The sequence below is a fragment of the Jaculus jaculus genome, chromosome 19, assembly GCF_020740685.1.
Source record: "Jaculus jaculus isolate mJacJac1 chromosome 19, mJacJac1.mat.Y.cur, whole genome shotgun sequence".
NCBI classification, from domain to species: Eukaryota; Metazoa; Chordata; class Mammalia; order Rodentia; family Dipodidae; genus Jaculus; species Jaculus jaculus.
This window is the reverse complement of record NC_059120.1, coordinates 57,342,890-57,368,951: the sequence shown is the minus strand read 5'-3', so window position 1 is coordinate 57,368,951 and position 26,062 is coordinate 57,342,890. Positions and strand designations below refer to the sequence as shown.

Below are 26,062 nucleotides of genomic sequence, written 5' to 3'. Positions count from 1 at the left end.
CTGAGACTCCATAGTGAAGTGAGACCCCTACCTCAAAAAACCAAAAAAAAAAAAAAAAAAAAAAAGAATTACACGATTCTCCTTTTTTTTTTTTTTTTTTTTTTTTTTCTGAGGTAGGGTCTCACTCAAGCCCAGGCGGACCTGGAACTCACTCTGTAGTCCCAAGCTCGCCTCCGACTCACAGCGCTCCTCCTCCCACCTCTGCCTCCCGAGTGCTGGGATAAGAGGTGTTCACGAGTCACCACGCCCGGCTGGAATGCGATTCTCAAGAGCACAAACCATCAACCACAGGGCTTCTCCCAGGACCAGGACCTGATGGAATCCCTAGGGAGGAAAACCAGCAAGGCCCAGACCCAGCTTGAGCCCTCAAGGTAAGAACAGATGGGAAGAGCCTGAGACGTGGAGGGGAACGCCGCTCCGCAGACACACCGGGGCCAGGACGGTGAACCACAGCAGCTCTGTCTGTTTATTACAAAATCACGACAAGGACTGGATATGTAAAATAGCTTCTACTACAGCTGCAACGCCCCGCGCCGCCCCCCACGGTGGGTGTTTCAGATTCGAAGGTGCCCGGCCAGGAGGGCACTGTGTCGCGCAGGCGTGAGGGGCAAGTACGCCCCCGCAGCTTGGTCCAGGATGTACAGGGGGTCGGACAGCGCGCTGGGGTCGAAGCCCTCATTTGCCATCCGAACCTTCTGCTGTTTGAAGGTCTCTGTGGTGGCCAGTGACTCCTGAGAAGAGGGTGTGGTCAAAGGGAGGGGAGGGCCATGAAAGAGGGAGCAGGGCCTGGCGACCCATGTCGATCACCCTGATCCTTGAGAGGCTGAGACAGGACTGCCATTGAGTCTGGGGCCAGCCTGAGCTACAGAGTGAGTTCCAGGCCAGCCTGGGCTACAGTGAGAATGTGCATCAAAATAAGACAAGACAAAACAAAACAGGGGCTGGAGAGATGGCTTAGTGGTTAAGCGTTTGCCTGTGAAGCCTAAGGACCCCGGTTCAAGGCTCCATTCCCCAGGACCCACATTAGCCAGATGCACAAGGGGGCGCACGCGTCTGGAGTTCGTTTGCAGCGGCTGGAAGCTCTGGCGCGCCCATTCTCTCATGTCTATCTGCATCTTTCTCTGTCTGTCACTCAAATAAATAAGTAAAAATAAACAAAAACAACTTTAAAAAAAAATCAGGGCTGTGGACATGGTTCAGTGGTTAAGGGTACATGCTTGCAAAGCTAAAGGACCCAGGCTCAGTCCCCCAGTACCTATGTAAAGCCAGAGGCACAAGGTGGCACATGCATGTGGAGTTTGTTTACAGCAGCAGGAGGCCCTGGCATGCCCATACACTCTCTCTCTCTGACTTTTTCTCTCTTACTGATAAATAAATAATTTAAAAAAAAAATGGAAAGGGTGTGTCTGGGAGGGAGCTAGCCTTTCTCTTTACGGAGTGTTCCATGCGGATTCCTTGTGGGTTATAGGAGCCAACAGTTGCAGACATTCGGGGTCAGGGGTTAGGGGTCAGGGCAAGAGCAGCTGATTACCTGCAGCCTTAGGAATCGCGGCCAAGCGTATGATGGCAAGTTCTCAGAAACGTGGGCGTAGAGCTGCGCAAGATCCAAAGCCTGCTGAGGCCGCAGAACCAGGGCCGCCATCCCAGCCCTGCCTTCGTGTCCTGGTGGGCGTGGGAGCGACATCAGTCCTTGTGCCCAAGCATCAGCACATGAGGTGACAGGCTAGACCACTCCCTCGCCCTCCCCGCCCAGGCACCTGGTACCGTGACTCCATAGATGTTCACCTCCAGGAGGAAGTCCAGGGCCTCGAAGACTTCTGCCACCTCGGTCGTGGCCACGTTCTCCCCCTTCCACCTGTCAGAGAGCAGAGATCCAGAACTGGAAGTCAGGGGTCAGAAGCTGGGTGGGAAAGAAAGAGGTCGGGGGTTGCTGTGGGGGTTGACTGCCGGCGAGGTCTTCTGAGAACAACTGATGGGCTGTGGCCCTGGGGTGAGGCGGGAGAACAGGGAGTTGGGGTTTCCAACGTTTGAGTCGCTGAGAGTGGGTGTCCAGAAGGAAGAATCAGACAGTTGTGGAAAGAAACCTGAAGGTGGGCTGCAGAGATGGCTTAGTGGTTAAGGCACTTGCCTGCGAAGCCGAAGGACCCAGGTTCGACTCCCCAGAACCCATGTAAGCCACACGTACAAGGTGTCACATGTGTCTGGAGTTTGTTTGCAGTGGCTGGAGACCCCGACACGCCCATTCTCTATATCTGCCTTTCTCTTTCTCTCAAATCAACTAATAAAGGGCTGGATGTTGGGCCGTGAGAGGCCCGGATGCGAGGCCTAGTGGAACTTCCTGAGCATAGCTGAAGTTTGGCGACCTGTCTCTGGCCAGCTGTGACTCAGCAGGGTGCCAAATATTGCCTCTGGCCTGCTACTTCTGCAAAAAAGTTAGAATTCCCGTGCGCTTAGAACCAATCATTTCAAAAGTCGCGATATAGGGCTGGAGAGATGGCTTAGCAGTTAAGCGCTTGCCTGTGATGCCTAAGGACCCGGTTCGAGGCTCGGTTCCCCAGGACCCACGTTAGCCAGATGCACAAGGGGGTGCACGCGTCTGGAGTTCATTTGCAGTGGCTGGAAGCCTTGGTGTGCCCATCCTCCCCACCCCCTCTCTCTCACTCTGCCTCTTTCTCTGTCTGTAGCTATCATATAAACAAATTAAAAAAAAAAAAGTTGTGATATACTATTGGCCCTTACACCTCATCCTTTCCTGAGATCCCCACCTTCGTTCTCAACATCACGTAGGTGACCACCTGTCACAATAAAGTGAGATCCTGCTTCGACAAGTCTCCGGATTCAGTGTGGTTTTCCTCTGGTGACTAGGAGAGGGTCTGAGTCATCGACACTCACCATTCCGCTCAGCCCTGGGAAGAGGGAGACCGGCGGGACTGGTTCTCCCACAGCCCCACCTGCCAGAGGACCCGGAACTGGAAAGGTGGCTTAGTGGTTAAGGTGCTTGCCTGGGAAGACTAAAAACCCAGGTTTGATTCCCCAGGACCCACGTCAGCCAGATGCACAAGGTGGCACATGCATCTGCAGTTTGTTGGCAGCATCTGAAGAACCTGGCACACCCATTCTCTCTCTCTCTCTCCCTCTCAAATAAATAAATAAAAAAAATTTAAGGGGTGGAGGAATAGCTTAGTGGTTAAGGCATTTGCCTGCAAAGCCAAAGAACCCAGGTTCGATTCCCCAGGACCCACGTAAAGCAGATGCACAAGGGGGCACACGCGTCTGGAGTTCATTAGCAGTGACTGGAGACCCTGGAGAGCCCACCCCCCTCCGTCTTTCTCTGTCAAATAAATAGATGTTTTGTTTTTTTTTTTAAAGAAAGAAACCTGTAGGTGTCTCCAGTGCGATCATGGAAGCGAAGAAAACCTTGTTCATCACAGACCAGGAGGTCCCCCGTGTTGAAGAAAACGTCCCCAGGCCGGAAGACATCCTTCAGTAGCTTCCCCTGGCCCAGTTCTGGGGGCCCAGCATAGCCCAGGAACGGAGATTGCTGGGTCACTGGGGCCACCAGCAGCCCTGGCTCACCTGGAAGAGCCACCAGGGTCAGCGGTGGCCCCCTCCTAGGCCGAGCCTCCCGACTCCCACCCCACCCGTCACCAGTTCCAACCCTGCTGGTCAACTTCACCACCTGGGCACCGCCCGCTCCCTCCCCCCCCCCCCCGCACACCCCAGACGTGAGCAACAACCTGAAGACGTGGCCACACAGTGCCCGCGGGCATCCCGAATGGGCTCTCCTGTGGTGACATCATAGCGAATCAGAGAGAAGGGGAAGAGGCGCTGGGAGAATACAGACAGCCACAGCGGGTCACTTTAGCTGCACGAGCCCGCTTCCTGCCACTGCCCCCCCGTTGGCCGGTTTTCAGTTTTCCCGCAGCGCCCCACCTTGTACAGCCAGGAAGCGCGCCCCACGGCACCCTGCTGTCCCGTGTAGTTGATGGTGGCCACGTTGCCCTCCGTCAGTCCGTAGGTCTCCAGCACCCGCACAGGCCCGAAGCGCCGCACAAAACGCTCCCAGGTGTCAGGGCGCAGCCCGCTGCCCACGGCCAGCCGGACCTTGTGGTCACGCTCTGCTTCGCTCTGAGATGAGCGGGAGAACGGCAGGCAGGGATTTCAGCACCAAGCTGTCAGGCCCCCAAAGCGAAGTCCTGGCCCCGCAGTTTCCTGCGCAGACTCCTAGCCCCACCTCCCTTCCCACTGTACAGGTGCGGGGCTAACAGACGCCTGAGCCACAAAGTCCAGCTTTACACGGGTTCTGAATCAGGTGCTTATGCTAGGTGGCATGCACTTACCTACTGAGCCCTCTCCCCAGCCCAAAGTGCCCTCCTCCTGATGACCTAAGGGTCAAAGGCCTGGGTCATGTTAGGCTCCTTGCAAGATTCTGCCCTCCTTCCCTTTCTTTCTTATGGTTTTTCGAGGTAGGGTCTCGCTCTAGTCCAGGCTGGAATTCACCATGTAGTCTCACGGTGGCCTCGAACTCGCGGTGACCCTCCTACGTCTGCCTCCCTAGTGCTGGGATTAAAGGCGTGCACCACCACGCCCGGCTCAATTCTGCCATTTCTTCTCATTTCCTCTCTCCAACCTGGAGACGACTATCTCACTATCTCCTGTCACCTGTTCCGCTGTGACCAGCCCCTGTGACCGGGTCTACCACTCACCGGTGGCTGGTTGACGAGGTACCGGCACAACTCCCCGATGTACTGGAACACCGTGACCTCGTGCTGCCGACAGTCCTCCCAGAACTGCCCCGCTGAGAACCTGGACTTGAGCACCACCGTGGCCCCTGCCAGACGTGGGAAGAGGCCAAGACAGTGAGGTCCAAAGTGCAAGCCCTGCTTTGAAAACCCTGGCCTTCTCAGGATGTGGCTCCCTGGGAAGGACCCCGCCACCTCCTTTCCCACCTATCCCTAAACCCTGGCACGTTGGTTTCTCCATTTGCCTCCTGGACTGATGCAACTCTTGTCTCCCTCTGCCCAGGATGCCCACAGTTCTGTGGACTGTACAGCCACTGGACCAGGATCTCCGGGAAAGTAGGGCCTGCCTCCTCCACCCGGAAGGGCTCAGGGCGCCTCCCCAGTAAAGCATGCTGGGGAAACGAGTGAGGGACTGACCAATGCCCAAGCAGCCCACAATGCCCAGCAGGGAGCCAGACATGTGGTAGAGTGGGAGTGCGAGGTAGATGACGTCTTCCTGGTGGACACCACACAGCTGGTAGAAGCCTTGGCACTGCAGGACCTTCAGGTGACTGATCCGAGCAGCCTTGGGGAGGCCTGAGGGATGGCAGGAGGGGGCGCTCAGGGGAGGGGTCTGAGCGACAATCTCCAGTTCCGTTTGTTTCCAGTTAGGTTTTAAGGCGACAGGAGAGGTAGGCAGGGCACACGAGGGAGGGCAGGCTGTCCTGGAAACGTGAGTAGTTTGGGGCAAGCGGGGAAGTGAAGGACTGAGAAGATGGGGGCCATTCCTGGACTGAGATCCTGTCAGGAAGATCTGGGAGCCGGGAAGGTCCCCTTCCTGTTTGCAGATCTTGCCTTCCTCTCTGCCTTCAGTGTCTGGGAAGCTAAGCAGCCCTCACCCGTGGTGCCCGACGTGAAGATGTACAGGCACGTGTCCATCACGCTCTGGGGAGCAGAGAGGTACCCCGGCACTGGCCCATCCTCTTGGGCCGCTGCCTCGGCCAGAAAATTGCTGATTCCAACTCGATGGGCTTCAGGGCCTGTGGCCCACAGGCGGAGCCCCATGGCTCTCAAGGCTGGCAGGTCGGGCTCCAGGGACTCCAGGAACTCTAAAAGGATGAACATGCCCTCCGCCACTATCCACAAGCCTCCACCCCTTAGGCTTGGGTAAGGGCGACCCTGGGCATCCCATCACGCGTGTGCCTCCTTGAGAATCTTTCAGGGCATTATCCTTTCACAATCCAGGAACTCACAGCCCCACTCAGTTATCCACCTGGGTGTGTGTGAGGGGGTGGGGGGTGTTTGGGCTGCTTGAGAGGTCCAGGGACCAGCCCCAGCTCCCTTCCGACTCCAGACACGCCCCTCTCCGGGGTCGGCTCGGCGCCGGGTCCTTGGGGGGCACCTCCAGCCTTACCTGGCGCCAGCACCAGCGCGCGCGCGCCGCAGCTGCGGAGGCAGTGCAGCAGGGGCCCCCGGCGGAGGGCGGTGGGCACAAAGGCGGTGCGCAGGCCAGCCTTGGCCAGTCCGAACCAGAGCCAGAGGAATTCCGGGCTGGCGGGGAGGAGCAGCGCCACCGTCGCCCCAGGTGCCAGAGGGGGCGCGGCTTCTCCATCCCCGCCGGTCCCGTCCTCCCCGTCGCTTCGGGCCCCTCGGGCGTCGCCCGGCCGTGCGCTGCCGGGGACCCCGTGCCAGCCCTGCGCGCTCAGCAAGGCGCGCGCGGCCCGGTTGCTCTCGCGCTCGGCCTGCGCGTAGCTGAAACTCCGCGCCCCGTGAACCAGAAAGGTGTGCGCGGGCCGCCGGCGGGCCAGCTGCGCGAGGCGCCGGGCCAGGCTGCAGCCCGCCTCGGGGCTCCGGGGGTCGGCGGCCGCCGCGGCCAGCGAGAAAGCGCGCAGGGCCCTTTTGCAGCGCACGGCGCGCACCGTGAAGGCCAAGTCTGCAGGCAGCCAGCGCAGGGCGCGCCAGAGGCCCGGCTTCAGCAGTAACAGCAGCGGCGGCAGCAACAGCAGCAGCAGCAGCAGGAGGGGGACAGCCATGGCACCCTCCTCCTCCTGCTGCTCCTCGCCTCTCCCCGAGCGCGCGTGCGCCGGCACACGCCCCTTGCACCCCCGCCCCCAGAGCGGGTGCCCGCCGGGCCCCCAGCCCAGGCTCCGCCCCTCGCGCGCGCGCGCGCTCAGCGCCGGGACCGTGTGGCTCGGTGGCCCGGATCTCCCATCAGGTGTGTGTAGGTGCTCGCCCCTTCCCGCAATCCCACTTTCAATGAGGACCCTTCCCCCTCTCTGCGGCCCAGGGTCCCGGCTGCACTCGGAGAGCCAGGGAGCTTGGATGGCGGTCTGTCTGCCCTTGGGGGTGTCTCTTTCCCACCCGCGATAGACTTCAGATCTGACTTTTGGGCCCTTAGCCCATGCGGTTGTGCAAGCCCCGGCAGGATGGGATCCACGCGCTCCCTCCAGCTGCCAGCAGCAGCCACTCCAGGGATGGGTGGGGGCCCAGCTTATAAGTAGGGTAAAGGTGAAGGCGCAGACTGTCGGTTTTTGGAGGGAGGCCTCCTCTTTTGGACACGGGCACAATAATGAGGACCAGCCGGCAAACGCTCCCATCCTGGTTTTAATTGGCGCAGAGGAAACCGGGGAAGGAGAGGGGAAGAGGCCCCTGGTGGTTTCGGTTTTTAAATAGTGCCTTTGAAGGCAAGCCTGGATTCTGTGAAGTGTGGTCGGCGGAATCACAGGAGGGCTCTGCACTGAGCCCAGCGTTGGACTGCTCGGCCACGCATCTCACTCATCTCCCTGGACAGCAGAGGAACAAAAAGCACAGCCAGGGAACTTTTCTGTGCGGGCATTAGGGAGTCAGCAAGTGGTTAGACAAAAGGAGGGCCTCCTGTTCCTGGTCCTTCGCTCTTCCTCCCTGCCAAGCCCTAAGTAGCACCAACACTAGCATTTGGAAAGTCTCCGGAGAGGCAGTGGGCAAGGACAGGCAGCCTGCAGGGGAGATGGTGCCAGCATCAGTTTCCACATGCGCAGGCCAGTACCCGTAGGAAGGATGGGGAGGGGCACAGCCAAGCCTCGTGCGCGAGACAAAGCGAGTGTGTGTTGGGGGGCACGGGGGCACCGCAAAATTAAACTATACTAGCACACCAGGCACAAACATGTTCTGGCTTGTTTAATTGTCATTTAAAAACAAATTTTGAAACGTGATCATCTCTGCCAAAAGGAGAAAAAACAGAACCAAGGAAATGGGCCATCTGAAGGTTCTGAGGAGCATGCCTCTGGGACTGCCTGGACCTAGCCCAGCTTGAAGTGCCAAGCCAACACTTCGGGTGCAGCATGAGGAGCTGGTGCAGCCCTGCCAGTTCCCTCCTGCAGGCTGTGGCATCTGCCCAGAGGCAAGGACCACACCGGGTTAGATGTCCAGTGCACACTGGCATGTGGACCACTGTTCATGGACTATGAACGGCTGTCTAGAATAAATCCAGACTGGCAGGGAAGTGGGAAGAGATGCCCACATTGTGAGAGCACCACCCTCATCTTGGTTCCTCTGCCCAGCAGCCCTTGGGTCATGTCCCTTCTCAGTCCGCCGCCGCTCTTTGGAGACTGGGGGAGGGGAGGGGCGAGGACTTCCACATGATCGCAGCGGGAGGGAGGGAAGGAGGGCGGGGCAGGTCTGCGCCAAGCTTCTCAGGCCGGCCGCGGGAGCCTCCCCTGGCATCTCCGGGCAGTGGGCTGAGGGAGCTCTACCCTGCATCTCCGCAGCTGCGCGAAGGAGCCTCAGTCACTGTCAGAACCTACTGCAGAGGACCCTTTTCGTTTCCGCTTGGTGGGTTTGGGTTTCGTGTCTTCTTCCTCCTGTAAGGGATGAGGAGGGCACAGGTCAACTGTCAGCCAGGGCAGTGGATGCCCGCACCACCTGCACCGCGCTTCTCCCCGGGGCACTGAGCGCGGTCTCACCGAGGCGCTGCTGGAGCCCGACTCCTCCTCGGCGTTGGCGGGCTGGGCGGCGTTCTTCCGACTCCGGGGGCTGGACAGGGCGGCCTTGCGCCGGCTCTTGGGTGGCTTCGAGGAAGAGTCCTCATACTCTTCGGCCAGGGAGAAGAGGTCACTGAACCTGGGGAGACAGAGAACAAGCTCTCTGGGGAGTCCTGACCCTGTGGCCACCTCCTGTCCGGCTCTCGGCGCCAGGACGCGCCTGTTTCTCTTCAGCCCCAGGGTCTCGATGGCAGGAAGGGAATGTTTCTCGCAGCCTTTTCTCCCCCAGGTTCCCCCGTCCAAGCAGGAGCCTTACTTCATCTTGTGGGCTTCATCACAGCTCGCCTGGACATGCTGCAGGGCCTGGAGGATTGGGGTCTGGCTGAAAACTACAGGGAGGAGCGAGGACATTAGAGCAGTGACCCGTCTGGGGACTTGTCACCCGGCATGTTTTCTCCCCCACGCGGGGCCCTGCCCCTCCCCCGCGGGAGGAGCCCGCGTACAGCTCTGCTTGGTGTTGGTCAGGTTGAGTCGCAGGTTATCCAGGTGCTCCAGGATCTGCTCCAGGGTCAGCTGGGCCAGCTTGCTGCTGGAGCTCCTCAGACTGCGCGGGAGGGGGAGAGGGAGGAGAGTGCCCGTCTGAAGTGAGACCCTCTGCACCCACCAGGGTCCCTTCCTAGAGGCAGTCCTAAAGACCCAGGGCTGGATGGGCTCAGGGTGGCGCAGCTGCGGGACACCAGTGCGAGGGAGGGCGGGCAGGGGCCGCAGCGCTCTTTCCCGCCACAAGTCTTCAGACCACTAGATGTCACCCATCATCCTGCCTCGGACAGTACAGAGCACAGGAAGCAGCGCGCCGCACCTCTGCCGCTTGCGGGGGAGGCTGTTGTTCTTGATGAGCAGCGACTTGATGTGCTCCGCCAGCAGCTCATCGTGCTTCATGCACCAGTGCCGCAGGATGCTGGTCGTGAACTGGTCGTCAGGATGGCAGGGCCGGCTCAACACCATCTTCACCATCTCCTCACTGGGTCTGCGGGCGGGAGGGCTGCTCGGTGCCCTGCACACCCCGCTCTCGGGAATGTCTGGAACTCTGCCACTTACTTCCCAAACCCGGCCCTGCCAAGTCCCCGTGTGCCTTCCTCCTCTCACACCCCTCGCCCCTTCCCTTGGCCCAAGTCGTTCTCTGGGGAAGCCAGAGTTTCTGTGGTGGTAAGAGGTGTACATGAGGGCTGGAGAGACAGCTTAGCGGTTAAGCGCTTGCCTGTGAAGCCTAAGGACCCCGGTTCGAGACTCGATTCCCCAGGTCCCACGTTAGCCAGATGCATAAGGGGGCGCACGCGTCTGGAGTTTGTCTGCAGTGGCTGAAGGCCCTGGCGCGCCCATTCTCCCTCTCTATCTGCCTCTTTCTGTCTATTGTTCTCAAATTAAAAAATAAAAAATAAAAAAAGAGGTGTACATGAATGTGGGAAAGGAGGCCCCAGCTTCCCTAGATCAGCCAGGAAAGGGCCTGCTTGGGAGGTGAGCGGGCAGGGCATGCTCTGTGGATGCTCACACTGCCCAGCCCTGCCTGCTAGAGCTTGGGGAGGGAGGAGGAGAGATCTGGAAGCTACAGCCCCTCAGGGCCTCCCAAACTTCCTACCCAGGTCCTCTAGGGCCTTGACCACTTCTCATGTCTCATGCAGGAAGGACAAGAGAAGTAGTGGGCTCTAGCTAACCCAGAAGTCGAGACTGGAGAGTCAGGAGTTCAAGGACACCCTTGATTAGATAGAGGCCAGCACTGGCTACATGAGATTCTACCCCAAAAAAGAAAGGGAGGGGGTGGAGAGATGGCTTAGCCTAAGGACCCTGGTTCAAGGCTCGATTCCCCAGGAACCATGTTAGCCAGATGCACAGGAGAGCACACTTCTGGAGTTCATGTGCAGTGACTGGAGGCTTTGGCGTGCCCATTCTCTCTCTATCTGCCTCTTTCTTTCTCTGTCACTCTCAAATAAATAAGTAAAAATGAACAAAAAAGTAAAATAAAACAAAGTAAAAGGAGGCCAGGTGTGCTGATGCACGCCTTTAATCCCAGCACTTGGGAGATGGAGGTGAATTCAAGGCCAGCCTGGGACTACAGAGTTCTAGGTCAACCTGGACTAGAGTAAGACCCCAACTCAAAACAAAACACAAAGGCTGGAGAGACGGCCTAGCGGTTAAGGCATTTGCCAGCAAAGCCAAAGGATCCTGGTTTGGTTCTCCAGGACCCACGTAAACCAGATGCACAGGACCCCTGCAACTGGAGTTCATTTGCAGTGGCTGGAGGACCTGGGGTGCCTGTTTTCTCCCTCTCTCAAATAAATAAATAAAATATATTTTATAAAACTAAAACAACAACAGAACAGTAGTAAGACACAGCTGCTGCTGCTTCACGTGCCATGGAACTGCTAATACCATCTGGCTCCTGCTGTGGCAGTGCTGGAGAAGGTGACTGTGGTTCCTCCACCCCGACCCTTTCTCCACTTGATAAGCTGGAGAGTGTGGGGGAGGAAAGCAGGAGCCACGGGATCGGAAGGAACTGCTGCAGTAGCAGCAGGAAACAGATGTCGGGTCCCCACTTCCCACCTCTGAGAACAGCTCCTGGCCAGCAGGTCAGTGAGGAGGAAGCACAGTGCCCAGGGGAACTACTCATTCGTAAACTAACCGGGGAAGGGGAGGCGGGGCCGAGGCAATGACGGAAAAGCACTCTGCACTCAGTGTCTCGGAACGCTGGGCTTGGAGCTAATGAGTGCCCAGCACAGTACTCACTTCTCTCTTCGGAGCTGCAGCAGGAGACAGGACAGGGCCTCGGGGTGCTCTGCAGGAGAGAAGGGATGCATCACTTCAGGAAGGAATCTGGCCACCTCTCCCCTCCCCCAGCCAGCAGCCACTGGAACAGCAAGAAGCACCTGGTCAAGAGTCAGGAAGAAGGTACGGCCTCACACCAGGCCAAGAGTGGTACCTCCCCAGCAGAGGGACTGCACCTTGGTGTGGGGGAGCCCAGAAGCCTGGGGGTCTGGTGCTCAGCAGGGCTGAAGACCCCCAACCCCACCTGCAGCACACAGTCCGCTCACCCTTATATTTGAGGTGCTGGAGGATAGGGATGATGGTCTCCAGGGGGATGTTGTGGGCCAGGAAGAGCTGCCAGGCACAGTACTGCTCAAAGGTTTCCCAGTCCAGGCTCTGGACTGGAAGAAACACAGAGGGAAGCCTGTCACACAGCTAACGCTCCACACAGGGCGGTGCTGGGGTCGAGACGTGACTCATCTAGAGCCTTTCCTTCCCACACGGCTCTGATCCCAAGTCCTCACACTGCTCCCACAGCCCCACCACCCCGAGAGAATGGTCAAGGGAATAAGTAAGCCCTTCCCTTCTACAGAGCAAGAAGAGACCCAGGCCAAGGCCCTGTAGCTTCCCAGCCCCACAAGCACTTTCCCGTCCCTGGAAAACCCACAGACAGACACCCCCTCCTCCTCTGGGGCAACTAAAGACCTACTCCCTTACTGAGTATGTTGAGGACCGAGTCTTTCCGGAACATGACCAGGTTCCCCATCATCACGTGGCAGACCAGCTCCTGGAGCTGCGGAGGGAGCAGACAGTGGGCAGGGTGGGCAGGGAGGCTCAGGGGGCCTGGCCTGGCAGTTACAGGACCAAGTGGGGGGCAAAGACCTATCGGGGCAAAAGTAGTCACAGATGTGCACACCATCCTCCTGGCCTCCACTTAGGCTTGAAGAGAAGGGAAGGAGGAGGGTGCTGGGAGACAGGACTCCACAGACAGGAGTGGAAATGAGACCACGCTGCTCAGAGACGGACCCAGCTGTGATCTCGGGTCCTACGTGCGGTCGGAAGGCATGCAGAGATGGCCCACACGTTTCCCTTCTTTTCTCCTTACTGTTTTGGTACCCGTGTGTGGAGGTGGTAAGACAATGTCCGGTGTCTCACTGGCCTGGGACTTGCCAATTAGGCGGACAGGCTGGCCAGTGGGCTCTGGGAGTCCACCCATCTCCACCACCTCAGCATGGAGACATTATAGGGGTGGACAATGCTAACAGGCCCAGCTTTTTTCTTTTCTCTCTTTTTTTTTTTTCAAGGTAGGGTCTCACTCTAGCCCAGGATGACCTGGAATTCACTATGTAGTCTCAGGGTGGCCTCGAACTCATAGTAATCCTCCTACCTCTGCTTCCCGAGTGCTGGGATTAAAGGCGTGCGCCACCACGCCCGGCTCTTTTCTTTTTTTTGAGGTAGGGTCTCATTCTAGCCCAGGCTGACCTGCAGCTCACTCTATAGTCCCAGGCTGGCCTCGCACTCACAGTGATCTCCTGCCTCCTGAGTGCTGAGATTAAAAGTGTATATCGTATTTTTAATTTATTAAGTAGTTTATTCATTCATTTGCAAGGAGGGAGAGTGAGATGGACTGAGAAAGAATGGGTCTAGAAGGGCCTCTAGCCACTGCAAAAGAACTCCAGATGCGTGCAGCACTTTGTGCATCTGGCTTTATGTGGATACTGGTGAACTGAACCTGGATCGTTAGGCAATGCAGGCAAGCACCTTAATTGCTGGGCCACCTCTCCAGCCCCCATACTTTATATATATATAGCCCACCCCCCTAAGGTAGGGTTTCACTCTAGTCCAGGCTGACCTGGAATTCACTATGTAGTCTCAGGGTGGCCTTGAACTCACAATGATTCTCCTACTTCTGCCTCCCAAGTGTTGGGATTAAAGGTGTGTGCCACCATGCCCGCCAGCCTAGACTTTTATATTTTTAATGTAAGTCGGTTCAGAGCTCAAACTCAGGTCCTCAAATTTGCAGGACAAGCTATTTTCTTACCAAGCCATCTCCCTAGCTCCACAATCACTTTCTCTCTGAGGCAAGGGGAAGGCCGGCTGAATGCTAAAATAAATGAATAACCAAGTCTCTCAGATTTCTCGGCAGTCACAGGAATACACAAAGAATATAGAGAGCCGGGTGTGGTGGTGCACGCCTTTAATCCCAGCACTCGGGAGGCAGAAGTAGGAGGATCATCGTGAGTTCGAGGCCACCCTAAGACTATATAGTGAATTCCAGGTCAGTCTGAGCTAGAGTGAGACCCTACCTCAAAAACAAAACAAAAGAATGTAGAGAACATGGGAAATTCCAGGCAGGATGGGTCTGGATGCCAGCCTGCCTTCATTGGGCTACATTGCCTTTCCCAACTCTGATGTCCTGAAGGGCAACTGTAGCCTGAGGCTGACCACCTGTGGACGTAGGTTCTTGTCTGCAGGCTTGGAGAAAAGACCCTCCTTTTCCCAGTCCTGGCCCCATGCCCTGGGCTGTCAAAACTTGATGCTGACCTGGGCAGAGTCGATGACAGCCACAATCATGTTCAGCAGTTCCCCACTCCTCAAGGTTTCATCTGGAAACTGGACAGAGAGAGACGGGACAGGACAGGAGTCCAGGCTGGAACCTGGGCTTTCATCTCGTGACCCACCTCCCTTCTTCATCACAAATGGGGCCTGGCCCTGATGCAACTGTCTAAGCAGAGATCCAACAGCCACTAAGCTGCAAATTTGCAAGTCTACACCTAGAAGGCCCGCGTTTTGATGTCTGCACGTGCGCACTGTGCACAGCGTGCTTGGGGAGAGGAGGAGGAAGCTGAGAGGAAGCCACAGCTGTGTGACCAGATGTGAAGTTGGGTCTGTGTAAGAGGGGCAATAAACAAACCTTGTACCACTCAGCAAAAGGGTTAGGAAGTGTACACATGGGGATGGGTGGCTGTGTGGGGCAGGCAGGTCTCCATGTGAGATGCAGAGCAGGGAGGGAGGTGCCTGTGTACCCTGGGCTCCCCCCTCCCCCAGCCTTGCTGAGATCGCAGTTCCTCCTGTCATGCCCACACCCAAGACCTCCTTCCCTCTTCCCGGGAATTCCGACAGAGGAAGAGCTGAGAGAGAGCGCGAGCGCCTCCTCAGCCCAGTCCTGAGAGAGAGAGGCTCATACGAGCCGGGGAAAGAGAAAGGGAGCCTCCGCTAGAGCAGCATGGGTCTTCTGAGCCAGGGGGTTTGGGAGCCATGAAGATGGACCTGGCTTGGGGACTGTCCCAGGCCCAGGTGATAGAGTCAAACCTGAGAAGCCCAGTACACAGGAAAAGACCCCAACTCATACTTCAGTTAAACCCAAGGCCAGAACGGGGCTGGAAGGAGAAAGCTGAGGTAAGGGAGCGATGATCGCTCAGGCAGTGCACAACACTTGTGATTCTAGAAAAGCCACCCATGGATGTGTGGCCAGCTTGGGCTACATACAGAGGGAGCTCTAGGCCAGCCAGGACTAGAGTTAAATTGCCTCAAAAGAAGTGTGCACAGAGTCCCCTGTACTGCTGCCACGACCCCTGCCCAGCGCGGGCAGCGGGAGGGACTGACCTCGGTGTAGATGGAGGGCGTGAGGTGGCACAGCAAGCGCACGTCATCCTCTTGGCAAGCTTTCATGTCCATCATGAGGCAGGTGTGCAGGTCGCCCAGCTGCGTGGCCTGGGCAAACGACTCGTACAGGCTCATCTTCCCTGCGGCGGCTTTGCTGCGGGACCAGCAGGACCTGAGCCAGTGGCCAGCCCCAACCCGGGGCCTCACACACCCCGCGGGCTGCCTGCTCTGCCCTGCTGCCCTGGGTTCACCTGTCCTATGTCCCTCTCTGCCTGTCCAAGGGCTTGGCAGCCTAAGGGCTGGGAGATAGTCTTCTTTCTCATTATCAACGCCTCCTTATCATCAATGAGGGGACTGACTGCTGAGAGGGAAGGACAGGGAAGAAAGACTCCAGACAGACTGAAAAAGACAGCTTGTTACATGAACTCCAGCTACAAAAGAAGTAGCGAGTCACACCACAGACAAAACTTAAGCCTGGGCTGAGGAGATGGCTTAGTGGTTAAGGCACTTGCCTGAAAAGCCAAAGGACCCAGGTTCAATTCCCTAGGACCCACATAAGCCAGATGCACAAGGTGGTGCGTACTTCTGTAGTTTGTTTGCAGCTGTTGGAGGCCCTGGTGCACCCATTCTCTCTCTCTATCTGCCCTTTCCTCTCTCAAATAAGTAAAAATAAAATATATTTAAAAACACAACTCACATTGGCTCAAATGTAAGGACTAAAACCATTCATCTCTTTAGAAAACAGGAAGCTGGGCATGCTTGTATAATCCCAGTACTTAGAAGGCTGAGATAGGAGGTTCTTAACAGATGGAACTCCCCCTCACCACCACCCCCACCCCGGTCACTCTAGCTCAGGCAGATCTGGAATTCACCATGTAGTCTCAGGGCGGCCTTGAACTCACAGTGATGCTCCTATGTCAGCCTCCTGAAAGTTGGGATTAAAGGTGTATGCCACCACGCCCAGCTATGATGGAAGTTTTAAGTTTAAGAGATAGCTCAGTGAATAAAGTGTTTCCTGCACAAGCATGAGTACCTGAGCCCAGAGCCCAGGGAAAGGTGGACATTGTATCAGTGATTCTAAGCATGCCTAGGGCAAGTCTGGAGACAGAAGTTCCCAGAAGCTGATGGGCCAGCTAGCCTGGTGAATGCAGCCAGTAAAAATGAGAGCCCCTGAGCATGGCTTAACAGTTAAAGTGCTTGCCTATGAAGCCTAAGGACCCAGGTTTTATACCCCATGACCCACGTAAGCCAGCTACAGTGTGGTGCACGTGTCTGGAGTTGGTTTGCAGTGGCTAGAGATCCTGGTGCACCCATTCTCTCTCTCCTTACAAGTAGTAAGTTGTAGTTGAGACTGATTTTGACCTCGTGATCCTCTTGTCTCTGCCTTCCAAGGCAGGTATGTGACTCAGGCAATTGGATCTTGAGGGTTCTGATCTAAGCTATGGGTTAATCCACTGTGCATTCATCATTTAATGTTGCTGGGCATGGAGGTAGAGAGGTAGGAGGATTGCTGTGAGTTCGAGGCCACTCTGACACTACATAGTGAATTCCAGGTCAGCCTGGGCTAAGGCAAGACCCTATCTTGAAAAACAAAAACAAAACAACAACAATAATAACGTGCTGGTATTGCTGGGGGTGCTGGTATCTGTTTGAAGTGCCGCCTAGATGAAGGAAGTAGGTAATGGGAGGCATACCATGTCACTGATCCCTTCCTGTCATGCTTCCTGACTACCGTACATTAAGTAGCCTCCTCTGCCAGACTGACCACCATGATATTCTGCTACACTTATGCCTGAGTGAATGGATCCAGCCATGCTGGCCTGAAACCAACATAAATCTTTCCTTCATTAATCTATTTCCTGCAGGTTCTCATTAGTGACAAAACCAGACCAACACAGGCCCTGGGGTTCAATCCCCAGAATGAAAACAAAGTGGGCAATGGTACTGCCAGCCAGGGGACGGGTGCAGGAGGTGGGTCTCCAGGACACCCTGTATCTTGTGAGGCACTGACCATACCCACCTCGCTCGCAGGTAGTAGAGCAGGTGGTACCCGATCTTGGGCTGCTTCTGATATAGCTCAGACAGGAGGTCCAGGAGCAGGGAGAAGCTGCTGTTGTCCTCCTGCATCTGGCACAGGTTCCTGGACGTAGGTAGGAGGAAAGGCGATGGGTGCCAGTGTGTATCTCCCCTCCCTGGAAAATGACTCCCAGGACCCAGGGCAGAGCATGTGGGGCTGAGGGAGGGAGGCAGGCAGAGAAGGGTCTTGTCAGTAGGTGCTTACCTAAATATTAGGTAGAGAGGCTTTCCCACAGACTCCTCCAGGGACCTGTAAGAGGAGGTGACATGTGAGCGTCCACCCGGGGGAGGCGGCGCCAGCAGGAGGCGTGGAGGAGCAGGCGCGGCCCACTCCGCTCACATCCCAAAGGCAAACTTCTTGCCACCCTGTTTGGTAACAGAACAGGTTCCTAGCACAAAACCACAACCCAAGGTTGTCATCCTCATTACAGGCAACTCTTGCCCTCTGGGGACAGTGCAGGGTGGTCCAATTCCACCAGAAGCAGGTGAGGACTTCTAGCCGCGCAGCTGGAAACACAGGGCAGGGACGCCGGTCCACTGGCCCCAGCACACTCCAAGTCCCACAGGCAAAAATGAATTCTTGTTTCAATGCACCAATAAATGTGAGGATTAAACAAGTGTTTCTCAAGTCCACGGCGATGTGCCGCCCAGACTCTGTCCGTAAGAGCATACTCTGGGACCATCCACGACCCTTACTCCTCAGTGACCTCCTCAGGCAGCACCTCCCCTCGAAAGTGGGCCTTGAAGAGCTCCTGTAGGCAGGAAGCGAGGACAGACAGCTGCTCTGAGTCAAAGTCTTCCTGGGTGAAGAAACGAGGGAGGGAAGGAGGAATCATGACCTTGACCCAAGCCTAACTGCGTCCACCTGCCCCCGAGCCTTGAGCACATCTGCTTTGGCCTCCCAGCCAGCTCACTCCTGCCCCACCCCATGGAGCGGGAGAGGAGGCAGCTCCCCAGCGAGGTGTCCATGAGCAGCTCAGAGCTGGGCGCTGGGCCGCTTTCTCCCTAAGGACTGGGCTCCTCCTCACCTCCAGGACCTGGTCCACGATTTCCTGCATGACTTCACACTGGGCCTCCGTGTCCCTGCAGTGCACAAGTGAGGGGACAGCAGTGAGTGGACGCAGGACACACACCCCAACTGCGTGCACAAGCGCGCACAGATCCAAGCAAGAGAGCGCCGTGAGAAAGCCTGGCTCAGGCGGCATCAGCTGCTGTCTGGGAAAAGGCTCCTTCCCTGCCTCTGTCGTCAGCGGGAGTCTGGGAACAGGGCGTTCCCCTGCAGCTTTGACTACCTGTCCACATAGCCCACCATGGTTTCCGTCACGCTCCCACCCGGCCACACCTCGCAGGTGGCAGGAAGTACCTGGACTGGACCGCCCAAGGCAGGGAGCAGGCTTGCACCCACCTTCCTTTCTGTAGCTGCAGCACCTTGTCCCTCAGGGACTCATCCAGCTGGTCAAGGTAAGGGGTGACATCAACTGGCTCCTCCACGACTGTCTCCTTGATGGGGTGGAAGCGAAACTCTCTCTTTTTTCCTGCGTGATTGAGGAGAGAAGCCATGTCAGAACCTAGCACCAGAGCGTCTGCTGACCTGCCTGCTCCTTCCTCACAGCTGGAGTGCACCTGCTCACTCAACTGTGGGCTCCAGACTCTGCACATGTCCACCTCATACCCACAAATGATGGGAACCACTTTTTTTTTCCCCCTCTCCTGCTTTTAGTATTAAGTGCAAGGCTCTGTGCCCTCCAGTCTCACCTCACAGAGACAACAGTGACAGGACAGAAGACTACAGGCGGGCAGGCAGGCAACTGTGGCCCAGGCCTCTTGGGCTGCCACAAGCAAGCCTCGGTGGGGCCCAGCCTCACCTTTGCTGTTGAGGTCCTCCTCGTCGTCACTGAAGGCGGCCTCTGCATTGTCATAGCAACTCTCCTCCTTGTCTGACAGGTGGTTGTCCATTTCCATGGAAACTGGCTCTTCAATTTTGACTTGTGAGCAAACAGAGAAAGACCCTGGATGGCATTCTGTACCCTGCAGAGTGGCTTGTCCTTCTATGAAGGAGACCAGTGGGCAAGCTGAGCAATGAAGACCCTTTGCCCTAAATGGAATAGTGATGCTGGTGGGACAAAGTCTTGTGCTCGCCCCTGCCGTGAGCGCTCCACGCTCAACTCAGAATGAGTAAGCACTGTAAGACCAGGGATACCTTTTGTTGTTGCTTTTAAAAATTATTTACTTATTAGAGAGACAGAGAGAGAACGGACATGCCAGAGCCTCTAGCTACTATGAAGAATTGCAGACACGAGTGCCACCATGTGCACCTGGCTTATACGGAATCTGGGGAATTGAACCTGGGTCCTTAGGCTTTGCAGGCAAGTGCCTTAACTGCTAAGCTATCTCTCCAGCCCCCACCTTTTTTTTTTTTTTTTTTCCCAAGGTAGGGTCTTACTATCTAGCCCAGGATGACCTGGAATTCACTATGTAGTTTCAGGTGGCCTCGAACTCATGGTGATCCTCCTACCTCTGCCTCCAAGGAATGGGATTAAAGGCGTGCGCCACCACGCCCGGCCTGACTTTAGTGGTTTTTTTTTTTGTTTTTTTGTTTTTTAACCGAAAATCAAGTTGGGAGGTAGTGCTTGGCTAAACTTTCTTGCCAAAACAAAAAGTGTGGCCAGGGCTCCAGAGGGTGGCAGTCTGGAATCAGGAGCAAACTGTGAAACTGAACGTGACAGTCTCTCAGTGGTCAGGACTGAGCGCTGGGGAGAAAAGAGGAAGATGGACAAAGTGAGTGTGAGAGATAAACACTCCATGAAAGCCTGATTTACTGAGAAAATGTCATTAAGACCAAAAAAAAAAAAAAGGTAAAACAAGAATAGTAAGAGAAATCAAGTAAGATCAGATGAAGAGAAACAGTCACAGAAACAACACAGAATTAATCACAAGTGGCCAAAGTAGGGCAAGAAGACGACCAGTGTCGCGGAGGGGAGAACCCTCAGGATGCCATCCTAAGCATGCTCTAGCCTGCCTGGGACGCGTCCACCCTCCTCCAACAGCTGGCACAGTGGGAGAGCTTCCATACCTTCCACAGGCGGGGAGGGGGAGCCGCAGAACTCGGGAAATCTCTCTCGCAGCATGGCCCGCAGCTCTTTATCCAATTTGGGGTTGTCAAATAGTGGAGCCAAGTGTCTAGTAGGGAACACAGAGGACAGCTGACATCAGAACTCCTGGCTGTGAGCTCAGCATCGAGATAAATAAGAGATGGCTCAGTTGGTAACAGGACTTCATTCTTCATGGGAGTCAGAATGGACAGACAGGAAGGCATCTCAAGTCCTTGTAAAATGGTGGCAACAAAGAAATTGCTCCTTTTTTTTTTTTGAGGTAGAGGCTCACTCTGGTTCAGGCTGGCCTGGAATTCACTATGTAGTCTCAGGGTGGCCTCGAACTCTCGGCGATCCTCCTACCTCTGCCTCCCAAGTGCTGGGATTAAAGGCGTGCACAAAATTCCTCTTTTAAGAAGACATATGTTGGGCTGGGGAGATGGCTTAGCAGTTAAGCACTTGCCTGTGAAGCCTATGGACCCCAGTTCAAGGATCAATTCCCCAGGACCCAAGTAAGCCAGATGCACAAGGGGGCGCACGCATCTGGAGTCTGTTTACAGTGGCTGGAAGCCCTGGTACACCCATGCTCAATCTGTCTGCTTCTTTCTCTCTCTGTCTGTTGCTCTCAAGTAAGTAAATAAAAAAAAAAAGAAGAAGAAGAAGAAGACATATGTTAAGCAGAAATTGGAGCCAGTACTTTTTATACGTTGTTATTTATTTGCAAGAAGAAAGAGAAAAGGGGAGGGGGATAGACAAGCCAGGGCCTCATGCATACCATGTACTTGGCTTGATGTGGGTACTGGGGAATCGAATGCAGGTTGGCAGTCTTGCATGCAAGCGAGTGAGCACCTTTAACCACTCTCCAAACCCTGTAACTTTTTTTTTTCTCCTGGTTTTTGAAGGTAGGGCCTCCCTCGAGCCCAGGCTGACCTCCTGGAATTCACTATGTAGTGTCAGGGTGGGCTCAAACTCATGGGGATCCTCCTACCACTGCCTCTCAAGTGCTGGTCAAAGAGGCAGATAGATAGGTGGAAGGATGGATGGTAGAGAGAATGGGCGTGCCAGGACCTTCAGCCACTGCAAATGAACTCCAGACGCATGCCCTACCTTGTGTATCTGGCTGACGTGGGTCCTGGGGAATCAAACCTGGGTCTTTTGGCTTTGCAGGCAAACAACTACAAGCCATCTCTCCAGCCCTACCTTTGTTCATTTTATTTTTTTTTAATTTATTTTTACTTATTAGAGACACACACACAGAGAATGGGCATGCCAGGGCCTCTAGTCACTGCAAGCCAACTCTAGACGCATGTGCCACCATGTGCATCTGGCTTACATGGGACCTGGGTCCTCAGGCTTCACAGGCAAGTGCCCAAAATGCTAAGCCATCTATCTCTCCAGCCCTTATCTTTGTGTTTTTTGTTTTTTTTTTTTTTTTTTTTGAGGTAGGGTCTAACCTTAGTTCAGGCTGACCTGGAATTCACTATGTAGTCCCAGGGTGGCCTTGAACTCTTGGCGATCCTCCTACCTCTGCCTCCTGAGTGCTGGGATTAAAGTTGTGCACCACCACCACGCCTGGCTACCTTGTTTTTTTTTTTGAGGTAGGGTCTCACTCTGGCCTGGGATTCACTATGCAGTCTCAGGGTGGCCTTGAACTCACAGCAATCCTCCTACCTCTGCCTCTTAAGTGCTGGGATTAAAGGGGTGCGCCACCACACCCGACTTACCTTGTTTTTATTTTTTCAAATTTTTATTAACAATACCTTATTTTTTAATAGGGAAGGGTTAGTAGTGGGACGGCACTGTCTGTATGTGTCTGACCTCCACCCCAGCACATGCATACACATGAATTCCTTACGCCAAGACTCGTTTCTCCACAATGTGGTTGAGGGAAGAAAATACACCCTGGCGCACATGGCCCTCCAATGGTGGGTAGAAGTTGGGAATGATCTGGAAGGGAAGTGGAGAGAATAAGCACAATGTTCCACAAAATTAGGACTGAAAAGCTACATTAGGGTCAACTTCTTTTCTTTTGGTTTTGAGGTAGGGTCTCACTCTGGCCCAGGCTGACCTGGAATTCACTATGTCGTCTCAGGGTGGCCTCAAACTCACAGTGATCCTCCTACCTCTGCCTCCCAAGTGCTGGGATTAAAGGTGTGTGCCACCACGCCCAACTAACTTTTTTTTTTTAAAGTTGCTTTGGGTGTGGTGAGGGGCCAGTGAGATGGCATGGGTGCAGAGAGGGCCATTCCAGGTTATGAAGATGCGCACTCACACTAGACCCCACTGCTCTTCAAGGAGATTCTATCTTGAGTCACTGTCCTATAGTTGGGAAGTCCTATGTTTTGTGAAAGGGCCCATCCAACTGGAGACAGTCAGCATTTTCTAACTTGGGGAGACCACTTTCTGTTTGAACGGCTGAGGCACATGGGCAGACCCAATCCCTGGGAGATTCACAAAGGCAGCTAACTGTGCTCATGCAGGGAGGGGAAGGAAAGAGGGCACAGCCCTTACCCGACACATGAAGTCCAGGAGTGTGGCCGTGATGGCTGGGTGGGGCTTCATGGAGTGGTGCATGACCAGGATGGCTGGCTCTGGAGAGTTAAGGCACCATCATTATGTATCAGTATATCAGTGCCCATGAGTGGGTCTGAGAAGAACTGGGTCTACTTCCCCATGCCAACTGAGCAGACAACCCTCGCATACTGCCCTTGGCCCCCAACTTGTTTCTTGTGGCCAGCGTTCAGCTTGGGAAAGGGAGAAAGGAGGACAGGACGTGGCATGGCCTTTTCTTCTGCCTAGGCTCTCCCAGTTCAGAGCCCAAGCGAAGGCTGTGTGGGGAGAGGTGGGTGGAGTGATGTTAGCCTCATCAAAGCAAACTCCTGTTTAGGTCAAGGGAGAATTGACGAGGAACAACGGAACTGCTCCCAGATAAGCTACCTCCACGCCACGCTGCCCTGAGATTTATGACTGCTGTCACCAACACAAGGCAGTGGGCGCCCGGGGGAGGGGAAAGTGGTACCACTGGGGTCAATCACATACCTATGTTCATAATGCTATCCTTGTCTGGACTAAAGAACAGCCAGTCATAAAACAAAGCCAGCTTGGCATTAGAGGCAGCAACATTGGACTGGAAAAGAGAGGAGAAAGAAGAAAGGCTGGTTTCATCAATCAGGTTCCTTGCTTTCAGAAGCTGAGGCCCACCTGGCTGCTCCACCTATAAAATTCAATTCCCAGTGCAAGAGGACAGAACCGCAAAGGGGTGCAGAGCATGGAAGCCTGCATTGTGGACCGTCTTACCAACTGAGGGCTGGGGCTGCCCTGGGCTCTTCATACTCCCCCGGAGTGCTGCCTCTGCTATGGGAGAAAACCCAGGTAAACTGACCTTGTGGCCTCCTGAGGCACAGGCCTAAAGAGACAGCACTTCCCCCTCCAAAAAGGTAAAAAAAAAAAAAAAAAAAAAAAAAAGCCTACTATTATTTGAATCAGCAAATTCCGAGGATCCTGTCAAATAGGGAGAAAGAACCTGGTATGAAGAGTTTAAGGGGGCTGGGAAGCCAGCTCAGTTGATAAAAGTGCCTGTCTGCTAAGTACGAGGAACTGAGTTGAGTCCCCAGAACCATGTGGAAATGCCAAGGGTGGCGGTGCGTGCCTGCAGTCCCAGTGCTAGGGAAGACAGGGCAGGAGGACCGCGGCAAGTTTAGGGCCAGCCAGAAACATACAGGGAGACCTGTGCCGAACAGAGATCCAGGCCTTCGGTGTAGGCAGTGAAGACACTGATAAACTTGATCAATCCCAGGCCCAGGTGAGGAATTATAACTTCCGTGTCTAGAGACACAAAGCGAGGCAGGGAGAAACCTGACACATTCAGGGGATGACAGTGTCAGGGCATCTAGGGTTCAAAGGTTCTAAGATGGAGGGACTACAGAACATGACGACAGAGGCCCTGCTTATTGCCCAGCTTTCTCTACCTCTGGCCCAGGCCCTTACCGTACACGTTGTCAGGAGCCAGCCAATAATGGCCCACCGTGGCAGGATATCTGAACTCAGCACTTCATTGGAAGGGTGAACCACCCCACAGATGTAGCGAATGAGGTCACAGCGCAGAGACTGACTGTCTGGTGTCGACAGGTACTGCCGCTGGAACCAATCTTGATACCGCTTTTGTTGACCAAATCGTACCTGGGGTAGGATAATGTCCATAAAGAAACTTGGAAGATGGGCTAGAGAGATGACTCAGTGGTTCAGGTGCTTGCCTACAAAGCCTAAGGACCCGTGTTTAATTCCCACTACCCATGTGAAGCCAGATGCACAAGGTGGCACATATATCTGGAATTCTTTCACAGTGGGTAGAGGACCTGGTGTGCCCATTGCCTCTCTCTAATGAATAAGTAAAAATATTTTCAGGCTGGAGAGATGGCTTAGAGGTTAAGGCATTTGCCTGCAAAGCCAAAGGACTTCGGTTCGATTGCCTGGGACCCATGTAAACCAGAGCACATGGTTGTGCATATGTCTGGAGTTCGTTTGCAGTTGGTAGAGGCCCTGGCACACCCATTCTTTCTGTCTTTCTCTGCCTCCTTCCCTCACTTTCTCAATAAAATAAAATAAAATGAATATTAAAAAAATAGCCAGGTGTGGTGGTACACACCTTTAATCCCAGCAGAGGTAGGAGGATTGTCATGAGTTTGAAGCCACCCTGAGACTACATAGTGAATTCCAGGTCAGCTTGGGCCAGAGTGAGAACCTACCTCAAAAAACAGACAGACAAAAAGAAGGAAAGAAGGAAAGAAAGAAAGAAAGAAAGAAAGAAAGAAAGAAAGAAAGAAAGAAAGAAACAAACAAACAAACAAACTTGGAAGAAGGGGCAGGAACCCTGCACACCACTGAAATCTAGGCTTCTCGATCTCCATTGCCTGCTCATCAGTTCACACCATCTCTCAGTGTCCTCTCCTTTGGGGGGACTTCCTGATTTAAAAAAAAAAATGCTGGGGCTGGAGAGATGGCTTAACGGTTAAGATGCTTGCCTGCAAAGCCTAAGGACCCACCTTTGATTCTCCAGGTCCCATGTAAGCCAGGTCACGTGCATGCGTCTGGAGTTCATTTGTAGTGGCTAGAGGTCCTAGCATGCCCATTCTCCCCCCCATCTCTAATGAATAAATAAATAAAAATAAATCTTAAAAAAATTATTTAAAAAATGCTGAAATTCTTTCTAGCTTGCCTTGCAAATCAGCAGTGCATTCATCCTTGCCATTAACCTGATATCTTATTTGCCTACTGTTTGGCTCCTTCTCATACACTAGTCACTGGTTTTCTGATCCTAAGCATAATCTAGTCTTATTTTCTTATGCCACTGATGAGTAACAAGGAATGTTCCTTGTGCTTGCTGATATTGGGCAACCTAAACAAGACCATCAGCCAGGAGACTCTTCACACCTTCTTGCAGCAAACCCTTCCCCCAGACAGACCCTAAATCATCAGTCATAAGTCAGATAGCAACACTAAGGTCAAGTGTGGTGGCTAGTGCACGGAACTCCAGAGCTCAGGCTGAGGCTGAAGCAGGAAACTTCCAGGAGCTCAAGGACAGCCTGGGTTATAGTGAGACCATGTTTCTAAATAAACAGAAACAAACCGTCCAACCAAATACCCGAGTAGCCAAATAGCAACGCTAGCAGCAGGGTCCAGGTTACCCTCGAGCCGCCCATCAGAGCAGGAGAGCAGGAGAGCAGGAGAGCAGGAGAGAAGGGAAAACACGCCCTAGGTCAACATGCCCAACAGAGCTTCCTGCAATATGGTAGCTACCGAGCATACAAAA

The 26,062-nt window shown here is 54.6% G+C and overlaps 2 protein-coding genes across 3 annotated transcripts in view; both read right to left on the bottom strand.

Annotated features, from left to right (window-relative positions):
* Positions 1 to 443: 443 nt before the first annotated feature.
* On the bottom strand, positions 444 to 6,790 carry Slc27a3 (solute carrier family 27 member 3). 2 transcript variants are annotated; one of them, XM_004667196.2, is made up of 10 exons: positions 6,136 to 6,790; positions 5,621 to 5,830; positions 5,160 to 5,318; positions 4,707 to 4,831; positions 3,934 to 4,128; positions 3,738 to 3,828; positions 3,378 to 3,576; positions 1,758 to 1,855; positions 1,532 to 1,662; positions 444 to 731 (listed from the first exon to the last, which is right to left on the bottom strand). In XM_004667196.2, the coding sequence occupies exons 1-10, from the start codon at positions 6,752 to 6,754 to the stop codon at positions 555 to 557; spliced, it is 2,004 nt and encodes a 667-aa protein (XP_004667253.1). In that variant the 5' UTR covers positions 6,755 to 6,790; the 3' UTR covers positions 444 to 554. The 2 variants fall into 2 exon arrangements, with proteins under 2 accessions (XP_004667253.1, XP_044994783.1); XM_045138848.1 differs by lacking the exon at positions 444 to 731 and adding an exon at positions 1,074 to 1,131.
* A 1,072-nt stretch (positions 6,791 to 7,862) lies between these two features.
* The window catches only part of Ints3 (integrator complex subunit 3), a 52,949-nt gene continuing 34,749 nt past the window's right edge, over positions 7,863 to 26,062 (bottom strand). The window contains exons 10-30 of the mRNA XM_004667195.2: positions 24,241 to 24,432; positions 23,293 to 23,380; positions 22,765 to 22,844; positions 22,109 to 22,200; positions 20,235 to 20,341; positions 19,027 to 19,146; positions 18,567 to 18,696; positions 18,190 to 18,244; positions 17,858 to 17,961; positions 17,367 to 17,411; positions 17,106 to 17,225; positions 15,086 to 15,239; positions 14,024 to 14,092; positions 12,197 to 12,272; positions 11,767 to 11,880; positions 11,462 to 11,510; positions 9,540 to 9,707; positions 9,184 to 9,284; positions 8,997 to 9,069; positions 8,663 to 8,819; positions 7,863 to 8,560 (exon numbers count right to left, since the gene is read on the bottom strand). Coding sequence (XP_004667252.1) covers positions 8,483 to 8,560; positions 8,663 to 8,819; positions 8,997 to 9,069; positions 9,184 to 9,284; positions 9,540 to 9,707; positions 11,462 to 11,510; positions 11,767 to 11,880; positions 12,197 to 12,272; positions 14,024 to 14,092; positions 15,086 to 15,239; positions 17,106 to 17,225; positions 17,367 to 17,411; positions 17,858 to 17,961; positions 18,190 to 18,244; positions 18,567 to 18,696; positions 19,027 to 19,146; positions 20,235 to 20,341; positions 22,109 to 22,200; positions 22,765 to 22,844; positions 23,293 to 23,380; positions 24,241 to 24,432 — 2,172 coding nt within the window. The 3' untranslated portion in view covers positions 7,863 to 8,482. The remainder of the gene's footprint in view (positions 8,561 to 8,662; positions 8,820 to 8,996; positions 9,070 to 9,183; positions 9,285 to 9,539; positions 9,708 to 11,461; positions 11,511 to 11,766; positions 11,881 to 12,196; positions 12,273 to 14,023; positions 14,093 to 15,085; positions 15,240 to 17,105; positions 17,226 to 17,366; positions 17,412 to 17,857; positions 17,962 to 18,189; positions 18,245 to 18,566; positions 18,697 to 19,026; positions 19,147 to 20,234; positions 20,342 to 22,108; positions 22,201 to 22,764; positions 22,845 to 23,292; positions 23,381 to 24,240; positions 24,433 to 26,062) is intronic.